General features: G+C 44.5%; 1 protein-coding gene across 1 annotated transcript; it reads right to left on the minus strand.

Annotated features, from left to right (window-relative positions):
• Positions 1–95: 95 nt before the first annotated feature.
• On the minus strand, positions 96–1741 carry RWDD2B (RWD domain containing 2B; the record flags this gene model as incomplete). The annotated part of the gene is made up of 4 exons (XM_084231508.1): positions 96–330; positions 901–1257; positions 1384–1451; positions 1535–1741. 4 exons carry the CDS (start codon positions 1739–1741, stop codon positions 96–98), a joined length of 867 nt encoding a protein of 288 aa, XP_084087634.1.
• Between the last annotated feature and the right edge of the window lie 9285 nt (positions 1742–11026).

Consider the following 11026-nt stretch of genomic DNA (forward strand, 5'->3'; position numbering starts at 1 on the left):
CGATGGGACAAAAGTAAAACTAGTGAATCTTTCAAGAAAGTGAGAAAAAAGTTGAAAGGCCAACAGAAAAAAATGCTTGTCACTACTCTGCTCAGTCATTGTCCTTCCACACCAAAAAACATCTGAAAAACATCCCCACATCCGTTGGCATTTAAAAATTGATACAGCTGACCAAAGTCCATGTGGTTTCCTCTGGCTCCATTAACACTGAACACTTTTTCTTCAAAATTTGAAAATTTTCTTCGACTTTCTATTTCATCATCTGTCCCATCCAAAGGAATGTCTTCTCGATGCCGAATTAAAATCCTCTTCCAGTTCAGTTTCCTGAGTCTGAAAAAAAGTTTCAAGAAGTTTTGAAACTGTATTGTAGAGTCAAGAGCACTGAAAGTAGAGTTATGAAGCAGATTTATCAACGCCCTTTCCTAAAAGTAATATTTTTTTCTCACAGGGATTTTAATCAAATATGATTCTGGTTATAATCTCATCCTAAACTAATTTACTGCCATTATCACGCCCTTCTATGAGCATTTTAGAAATGTGTAAATTGTTGAATCTTGAAAATCCAATAGTGACCTCTCAGAAACTCATCAAGGGTAACAGTAAAGAAATGAGAAATCCCCTTGTATCTTGGTGTAAACACGGCTAGAGAATCTCTAAGATGAAGGAAGAATCAGATCAGTGGAAATGGAAGGATCATTACAGCATGTCAGACAGGGGCTCCACTCAATATTTATTTGCAGAACATCTATGAGCGATGTTGATGGTATCTGAGTCCAGTTTTACCTACTGACTTGAGACAATCCTCATAAAATACAACAGGAGATACTAATTTCTATATCTCTTGCATCTTATTTAGGACTAAAATTATTGGCATAGCATATAAAATATGTGAAAGCAAACCTTGACCAGAATTCTTCACAGGCACTTTGTGGGCCTTCTACACAAACAACACCAGGTTTCCCAGGCATGCTAAACCCAGACAGGGAAAGCTCCTTTGACCACTCTAGAATATTCTTTCTTTTGCACTTGTTGTAGATGTGATGGCTATAGATCCAGAGTCTTGTGAGAATGAGATCTTCTGACTGTACTGCACTTCCAGCAGCAGGTGTGGCATTTCTGCTGACGTAGTCACTGGCGTGTTCTCTCACCCACTCTGTGGCATTCAATATACAGACATCTCCAAGACAATTCTTTTGCAGGTATGCGGTCAGATCTGTGTTTAACTGAGTCTGCTGGGATCTACTTAATAATACTGATCTGATGGAAAAGACATAAGATAAAACAATAAATCAATTTTTTTGGAACAGAAAAAACAAACTTAAGAAACTATTTTATTCTCAGATTAATTTTGGCCTAAGAAGTTGGCCAGTTCCTGTCACATACCTGACAGTAATTTCAGGAAGAACCGCAGGGTATTTAAAGGGAAGAATACAGGCCAGAGAAAACATCCTCTGATTAAAACAAGAAAAAATAAAAGGCCCTCAGTGTTAAGTCTTGACATGTTTCAATTCTTCCAAAAGCAAAATTGAATTACCATTGCTTCCTCAGATACATCCGGGTTCACATTGATAGTAAAGTAAACTTTTGAAGATCGTCCTTCTGTTGTTCTCTTTTCAATACAATCTTTTAGTTCTGCTAAAGCCAGCTGGTCATTCACTATGAGCTCATTCTCACCTGGGAACATACTGGCCAACAGGTCTAACTCAGACAGCTGGGCTTCTGCCTGTTCAATGTCACTCATTTTGGTTAGCTGCAAGTGCCTAAGGAGGTAAGAATGAGAGGAAATTTGCACACACAATCTTGGGAGAAATCAATTGGTCAACATGAGTATTTACTGAAAATCTATTTGATTTCTTCATACAATGTGAAGTTTAATCAAACCATCTGCATTATTCCACTCACAGATGTTATATGTTAAGGACCCAAAATAGGGGGTGAGACTCCGTGAGAGTCAGAAAACTCTAGTATTAACCAGGTACCAAATTCCTCTGTATCTAGAGCATTGATCTGGCATCTTGAGCCACCACAATGAGCAATTTCATTGAGCATATTAGGCAGTCAAAAGCCCTATCTATGATATGACCAGGAGACAGGCTATGATCAGACCTTGGAAACCTAGAATGAACAGAATAAGAAAATTAGCTATGTGAATGGGTGATTTTTTTTCCCCCTTAAACTTGATTTTTATTAGTTTTAAAAAGCAGTATATGTGAAAATAGAGACTAAATTATTCCATAGCTCAAGCAATCCATAGTATCATTTAAAAAACAAACATCCAAGAACACAATTAAAATGTTAAAGGAAGGTTAAAAAAATGAAGTTATTGTTTGCTGCTGGTGATTTCTTCCTTTACCTACCTAACTCCCCACACCAAGGCAGAGTTCTTGGTGTTTCAGAAATAGAAAACACGTTAAGCATTATACATACACATATGTGAAAATACAAGATGGTATAGCGTGTAAATATAAAAGTCAGAAAACATCTAAGCATGATATACATACATATGTGGAAAATATAATTGGGTATTAGTAAATATATAGAGAGAGTGAGATACATAATTTAAATGTATCAATAGAGGATCACATAATATGTTTTCCCCTTACTTCTTATCCCCTTCCTCCCAAATATATTTGGGAGATGTATTCACTGTCAGCATAGTGTCTAACTCATTCTTTCTAGTGGTTGATTGTGATAATGAATCATGTATATATGTCCTAATTTACTGTATTCTTTACCTATTGGTAGGCACTTGGATTGCTTCCACATTTTTGCTATTATGAATAATTCTATAATAAATTTCTTTTTATAAATACAGTTCGGTGAACTGTGAATATTTTATATTCAAGGATAAGTTTGTAGAGATGGCTTATTGGATCAACAGTTCAACAATTTAAATTTGGTAGATATTGTCAATTTGCCTTCTAGAAAGTTGCCATATGTAAGTATAAAATTTTTATAGTCCCCCTTAAAAAGAACCAGGGTACAGGCCAGATGCACGGGAGGGTGAGAGGATTCACCAGAGACAGAGTGGGGAGCGGAACCGGTGGATCTACTGAAATACACTGCTGATGGGAGCAGGGGGCGACACAGGAGAGGTCTGCTCCCCGTGTGGGTTGCTCCAAGGCCCGCGGGGATAAAAGCAGCACTGCAGAGGCTGTGGACAGCTTCACAGCACTGTGCTCAACCGCCTGCACCACCAGGGAGGCCCCTAAATAGAAATCTTAACACATGGTCTTTTTGTGGTGTTCTGTGTCTGTGTGTACCTTTTATGAGTTTTTATTTTTATATATCAAACTCATCAGCTTTTTCTGTTACAGCTTCTGATTTTGAATGTTTGTTAGAAAAGCCTTCTCTACTGGGTCTCACTGGTGGCGCAAGGGGTTAAGATGCTATCTATGAAGCAATCTGCAGCCACTGAAGCACGAGTTCGATCCCCAGCCAGGGAGTTACCACATGGCGCAGCAGACCTCTCCTGACTCGCCCGCTGCTCCCCTCAGCATTGTATTTCAGTAGATCTGCCTGTTCTGCTCCCCACTCTGTCTCTGGTAAATTCTCTCACCCCCCCCATACCTCTGGCCTGTACCCTAGTTCTTGTATGCATAAATAAATAAAATCTTTTTAAAAAAAGAAAAAGAAAAGAAAAGCTTTCCCTACTACAAGGCTATAAAGGATACAGAGATGCTTATCTAGATAGGATTTTTAAAAACTTAAAATTTAATAAATTCATTTTTAATTTTATTTGCAAGAAAAAGTAGGGGTCTCCTGATAAAACATGGAGGTTGGGCATATGTGCTTATTTTCCTTTTTCTGTGACTACTATTAAAATGAAAGAAACGGAAAGAAAGATAAAGGGAGAGGAAATACAGAGAAAGTCTGTTTAAAAAAATTTTGAAAGTTGGGCCTCCCCGGTGGTGCAGTGGGTTGAGCGCAGCACTGTGAAGCTGTCCGAAGCCACTGCGGCGCGGGTTCAATTCTCAGCTGGCCGGGGAGATAACCACATGGTGCAGCAGACCTATCCTGTCTCACCCGCTGCTCCCCTCAGCAGTGTTCTCAGTCATCTGCCTGCTCTGCTCCCCACTCTGTCTCTGGTGAATTCTCTCACCCTCCCGCATCTCTGGCCTACACCCCAGTTCTTGTATAAATAAATAAATCTTTAAAAAAAAATCTTGAAAGATGGCAGGCTGTGAATGAGTTATAACTAACTTTTATTTTAGCTTTCTTCCCTCTATTAACTGCTTGGTCACACAGGGAGAGGAGCTACAGAATTTTTATTTCTAGGTACCTTGGCAAGGAGTAGAAAACATGCATTTATTGAAAGTCTAGTCTTTAACTAGACTCTAGTTCAGGATTATTAATCTCAATATTATTCACACTTTGGACCAGGTAATTCTTTTTGGGTGTGTGTACAGGTGAATTTCTGTCTTTTAATTTTATTTAGATATTTACATTTTAATGAACGTATTGATATGTTAGGGCTTTAGCCAATCATTTTATTTTCTGTTTTTTCACTTCTTTATTTTCCCTGCCTTTTTATGGTTTGAAATATTGTGTAACTGCATTTTGTTTTATTTATGATGTCTTTGCAGGTGTTTTTCTATAGCTTTTTTTAGTGCTTACTCTAATACAGATACACACACAACACATAAACATCATAGTCTACTATGAGTGAAGTACAGAAACCTCATATCATTTTATGTGACTTTATCTTCTCCCATTTATAATAAAATGATCCAAAGAACTTCTTGCATATACATTTAGAACATATAACATTTTACAATTTTATCTCAACTATCAAATATAATATAGAAAACTAAAGAGAAATTCCTCTTTATCCATATTTGATATTTTTTTCATTATGATAGTACTTTTAAATACAGCAGAAACAAGCTAGAGTTACATTTCTGGGAAGAAAAAGTTCAATCTCATAACTGCAACAAAAAAAAACATGGCTTACCTTCTCAAAGAGAATTTGTATAATCAAACACCATTATTTATGTTAATGGAGTCTTCATGGAATTCTTTCTCTTCTTTGGTAAAGTTTTATTGAGTAGCTACTATATGTAGAGTTTCATCCTTCATTCTTCCCTGGGAACTTCTATTTAGTTTGAAGATCGGAAGTATATCTAATAAGATATAGAACAATAAAGATAAAAAGGGTAAGTGTCGGGCCTCCGTGGTGGTGCACTATGAAGCTGTCCACAGCCATTGCAGCACCAATTTGATTCCCAGCTGGCCAGAGAGATACCCACATGGTGCAGCAGACCTCTCTTGTCTTGCCTGCTGCTCCCCTCAGCAATGTATTTCAGTCTATCTGCCTGTTCTGTTCCCTTCTCAGTCTCTGGTGAATCATCTAACCACCCCACACCTCTGGCCTGTACCCCAGTTCTTGTATGCATAAGTAAATAAGTCCAAAAAAAATTAAAAGGCTAGTGTTAAACAGCCAGCTTAAATATTATCATAGGGATTAAAATCAGTGAAATAGCGTATCAGTAAATATTTGAGGAAGGCGGTACGGTCTGAGTTATGACTTGAAGGAAAGGTAAGGCTTAGACAAGTGGAGGAGGAGGTATAGAGGGGAGAAAAGAAAAAGGTCTGTGAGGCAGGAAAGCAACAGAAAAATAGTATAGCCCTGAGCCTATCCCTTCTTCCCAGCCCGAATGCCAAGGCTTAATTCAGTGGTTCATTATTTGGACTTTTTTCTCTTGTACCAGTTACTTTCTGTATACCTCTTACACCCATTTATCCACATTCCTGTTCTTCCTTTTCCCAACCTTGGACTCTGCACAGCTGATCTCACTGCCTATGACACCCCATTCTTGTGCCTTTCTTGTCTTGGGTTCAATTAATGCTTAGCAGGAAGTGGGAGGACGGGAGAGAAAAAAAGCCACAGGATTCCTTCCTGGCTTTGGCAAATCCAACAATGGCTGTAACCCCTGAAGACCACAGCTTCTATGGGCAGCCCTTTTTCCTCAGCCCCGGCAGTCTTTTCTTTAAAGCTGGCTACAACTCAGTAAATAGTCATCATCAAGTAACTTCTTCAAAGGTGCTAAGTGTCTATTTTCTCCAGAACTTTGACCCCTCTTATTATTTGTCTCTAAAGTCTCTCCATCTGATTATGCCACACACAGTCCTGGGGGTAGTCTGCAGGGTCCAATAGAACACACAGTAGAATGTATAGGAAAACAAGGATGAAAGTGAGGAGTGCATGTAGGCACTACAATCCCCAGAGGCTATAATGGTGCTTTATATTTGAGTGTGTAGTCGAGGTGTTGAGCAACAGTTCACCTCTGGACATAAAGAGTACAAACAACAGGATTTACCATGAATTAGATGTGATATGGAAGAATGACTGCAAGACTTAAAGCAACTGGGAGGATGGATTTGTCTTTTAATTACATGGGGAAGAGGGAGGAAATCTGAAGCTTGGTGTCTATCAAAGATACCTATAAAGTGTCTATGTCCAACAGGCAGTTGGGTGTACAGTTAGTTATGAGAGCTCAAACTTACTCGAGGTGTAATCTGGGAAGGAATCACCATTCATTTAAAAGCATGCTTGTCACTGCACTATGAAGTAGTCCGCAGCCTCTGAAACATGAGTTCAATCCCCGGCCAGGGAGCAACACACACTGCGCAGCAGACCTCTCTTGAATCACCCGCTGCTCCCCTCAGCAGTGGATTTCAGTCAGTCTGCCTGTTCTGCTCCCCATTCTGTCTCTGGTGAATCCTCTCACCACCACCCCCCTCCCCAATCTCTGGCCTGTACCCCAGCTCTTGTATGCATAATTAATCTTAAAAAAATAAATAAATGCAAGCATGCTTGTGTAGCTACCCAGGGAGAGAGTGAAATTGGAAGAAGGCCTCCTTGAGTTTGGAGATCTGGAAGATAAAGTGAAAATAGCAAAGAAGTTAGGAAATGAGTGACCCCTGAGCGGACAGCTATGGGCTTGAAGTTTTTTAAGTCAGTCATTTATTTGCCCAATTATTTTCGTGGATTTAGGTTTGGGGGAAAAAAAAAGAGACAAGGTACTTTGGCTCAAGACTTCCGTGATTGCTGTAAGAATGGAGAATGAAACCGGAGTCTCCAGGCCGGACTCATATTTCCCCTCGAGGATTTTTTTGCCGGTATTTACAGAGCCTCGCGGGGCCCGACCGCCCAGTGCTCCAGCACCCCGAGCCCCACGCGCACGCGCGGACGCAGGCCCGTCGCCCCCGACAGCCCCGTGGAGGGGCGGAGGGGGGACCCGGATGTGGGCGGGGCCAGGAGCCGCGTCTAGCCAATGAGCAGCGTGCGGCGCGTGGGACAACGTGGCTTCCACGTCGCGAAAGCCGCGAAAGGTGGACCCGGCCGCCGCGGCGTGGGCAACCTCCCGCCCCGCGGCTGTTCGGCGGACGGGAGACTCACCTTGAGCCGTGCCCCGCTCGGTGCAGTGTCCCAGGGCGTCCCGGCCGCGCGGACAGTCAGTGCTCATCGGGAGGGGCCCCAGAAGCCCGGGCCTAGCCGGCCGAAGCCTCCCGAGCGGCGCCGTGGGCGGCCTGGGGGCGTGAGCGCGCGTTTCCCGACCGCGCATGCGCGTGCGCCCCGGCGCGCCCCGGGAACGTGGCGGGCGGCTCGGGCGCCCGGCTGCGCGGTGACCCCCTGGCCCCGGGGTTTTGATTCCATCCCATTGGCATGGTCCACGTACCGACAGTGCCACGAAGTAAATTGGCAACTGTTTTGGAGTCAAAGACGGGTTCGTGAAAATAACGCGCTTCTCACATGGGTTTAAGCCTGGGAATGCCTAGGGGATCTGGGTGTATAATGCGGCCTGGGAGCCAGTGAGAGAGGGACACTGAAGGTGGGAGCCGAATTACAGTACGATGCCAGCCCCAGAGCAAAGGGAACAGCGGTCCAGGTCAGGGAAGTGGAAGATACGACAGGGGCAAGGCTGTGTGTTAGAGAAAGGGGAGGAAGCCTGTTAGGAAGAACTTTACACCGCATCAGCACTGAAGAGGCGGCCCCCAGTTAAACCATCATTGCCCTGGCCGATTCGGCTGGTTAGAATGCCACCGGCTTAATCTCTCTTAGAACCAGTTGTTCTACTGTGCACATCGCTCGCCTATCCCCCAGCCCCCACCCCCTTGGCACCTGCCCCTTTTATAAGTGCCCACGATGGTGTCTCCTTTAGCAGATTAAACTCCGAGGCAGCGAGGTCAGTGTTTGCTTAACTCACTTCACGGGAGCTTGGCACCAAGTGGACACGTACATATTTTGAAGGAATACACCGCATGTGTTTTGCACCACCCCCCTCCCCGGCAAGGTTAGTTAAAGACAATTTGCGTGCAGAACTGGAGAAGCCGATAGGACGTTAGGGGTACGATGTGACACGTAGCGTTCCCCTCTTCTTCAGCTTTCAGATGCTCCGCTTGAACCAGGTAGCCGGGAGCCTCGGGGCCTCTGACCCCCACCAGGTGCCCCTACCTTATATTTTATTTAATATTTATTTATGCATACAAGAGCTGGGGCACAGGCCAGAGATGCGGGGGGTGACAGGACTCACCAGAGACAGAGTGGGGAGCAGAACAGGCAGAAGGACTGAGATACACTGCTGAGGGGAGCAGCGGGCGAGCCAGGAGAGGTCTGCCGCGCCATGTGGGTAGCTCCCTAGGGTGCCGGGATCGAACTGGTGCTGCAGAGGCTGCGAACAGCTTCACAGTGCGGAGCTTACACCCTTGCGCCACCAGGGAGGCCCAGGTGCCCCTGCTTTAAAAGCACATGGATCCGCTCGGCCGGAAGCGCCGAACGTGGAACTCCCGCGACGGCCACGCCCCCAGGCGCGGCTCCTGGACTTCCGGCGCGGCCGCGCGCAGGCGCCGATTAGGGAGCGTCATCATCCCCGGGCCTGGGGCACGCAGCCACTTCCCAGAATGCCGCGTTCCGGAAGTTATTGCTTTCTAGGGGTCACTCGCTTCGCCTCTGTCGCTTTCTGCTCATCACCGGGAGGACGACGCAGCTGGCTGCCCAGCCCAAAGGCCCACTAGGGGATGCAGTTATGGGCGCTGTCGCCGTGGGTGAGTTCCGATCCCACTGACTCGCAGGCACCCCTGGCATGACTTTCTGCGCCCCGAGAGCCCGAGTTTCCTGCCCCGACCGCGTTCTCCTCTCGCAGGCCCTTCAGCCTAAGCACGTTACCGGCCCCGGCCGGGTACCGGGTGCTCATTGGCTTCCCACCTGTTGGTGTCGGGAGCTGGCCAGTGAGTGGTCGGCACCCGCGCCCGGCTCGACCCTGTGGACACGGAGGTCCCCCGTGGGTGTGGAGCAGTTGGTGGGAAGGGTAGGGAAGGGGGTGTAGTGGGCGCCGTGCAGCCGTGGGCATCGCCGGAGTTGGGGCCGGGATTGCGGCTCTGTCCACGTGGTAGGTAGTAGGAGAAGCAGGACCTGTCACCTAACCTGTTGAACGCCCATGGAGTTGGACAGATTTAGGCAAAACTTGAAAGCCCTGTTTAAAACCTGCTGACAGAATTCTCCAAAACGCTTCCGTTTTGTTTTTAATGTAATTGAACAGTTGCGGGAAAGCTGGGAGATCAGAGAGGGAAGGAAGCTTGATTAATATGAGAGACGGCCAGACCAGCTTTGATTTAAATTTAAATTTTCTGTGGGGTCCTGCAGAGTAATTTGACTAAGACTCTAATTTTTATTTGAAGACTTGCCTGAAAAAAACTTAATACAGGTACTCATATTTTATTACTGCTGGTACTCAGCAGTACCCTCATGACTCATTGGATATACCTTACAGTTGTCAAATATTTATTGGAGCTCTTTCCACAGTACTGAAGTGACTTCTTACTGTCTTCTGCCTGCAGCAATTACAGTTCGTCTTTCAAGTTTTCCTTTGGCGTCTGGGCTACTACAGTACTCAATCCAGATTTGCTAGTGCTGTCTTCGCTCCTGCAGACTTCATTCTTTTCCTTATTCTTTTTAACCGGAACTTGTTTGCTTCATTCTTATGTATCTACCCTTGCACCTTAAAATCATCCTTTATGCCTCAGGTACTATTCTCTTTTTCTCTTTCAATGTGAAAAGAATTTCTAGAGAACCAGTATGTAGTAACACTATGTTAGATCCTGTAGGCAATTCAGAATTAATGCCTAAATCCATTTCTTTCTCCCCAGAACTTTAGATTACAGATTGAGAAATAATAATGCAGGGCCAGGTTAAAAATGGAAGAAGTAGCCCATTTTAGTGTGTGATGAGGAGACAAGAAAAATAGTGCGTACTATAAGCTCTGGGGAAGTTCATGTGAGTGGTGGATAGAGTAGAATAATTACTTCAGCCTTCTTTGAAATGGAGATTTTGGAGGATTGGCAAGAATTGGATGGGAGAAGAGGACTTACTAGCTAGAGATCAAAGGCAAGAGATGGGGGTAAGGTGTTTAATAGAATAATGAGGAGACCAACAGATTGGAATGGAAAGAGTGGTGGTCTAGTATCCAAACACCGTATTTTAGTTCTGTCTCTGTCATTCTTTCCTTTTTTTTTTTTTTTTAAGATTTGTTTGTTTATGCATACAAGAACTGGGGTACAGGCCAGAGGTGTGGGTGGTGAGAGGATTCACCAGAGAAATTGTGGGGAGCAGAACAGGCAGATCTACTGAAATACACTGCTGAGGGGAGCACTGGGCAAGACAGGAGAGGTCTGCTGTACCAAGTGGGTGAATTCGCTGGCCTGCTGGGTATGGAACTCTTCCTGCAGTGGCTGGCCGAGAGCTTGATAGCCCTCTGTCTTTAACCCCTGCGCCACCAGGGAGACCCTGAATTTCCTTCTTTAGTGAAATGCTCTATGTAAAGAGTTGTGATGAAAATTGAATGAGTCATGTTTATTTAAAAAGCTTGAAGGATCCAAAGCACCACTTATTTACACAAATTTCAGTGGGAATTAGAATTACCAAAGCCTTCAGGGGCCAGTTTATAAAGGACCATTCGTACAAAGCTTCTGAATGTGTAATGGGCAACTATTAAATGCTTTCAATCAAGAGACTAATGTGATCTGA

Source organism: Talpa europaea, assembly GCF_964194135.1.
Source record: "Talpa europaea genome assembly, chromosome: 4".
Classification (NCBI taxonomy): domain Eukaryota; kingdom Metazoa; phylum Chordata; class Mammalia; order Eulipotyphla; family Talpidae; genus Talpa; species Talpa europaea.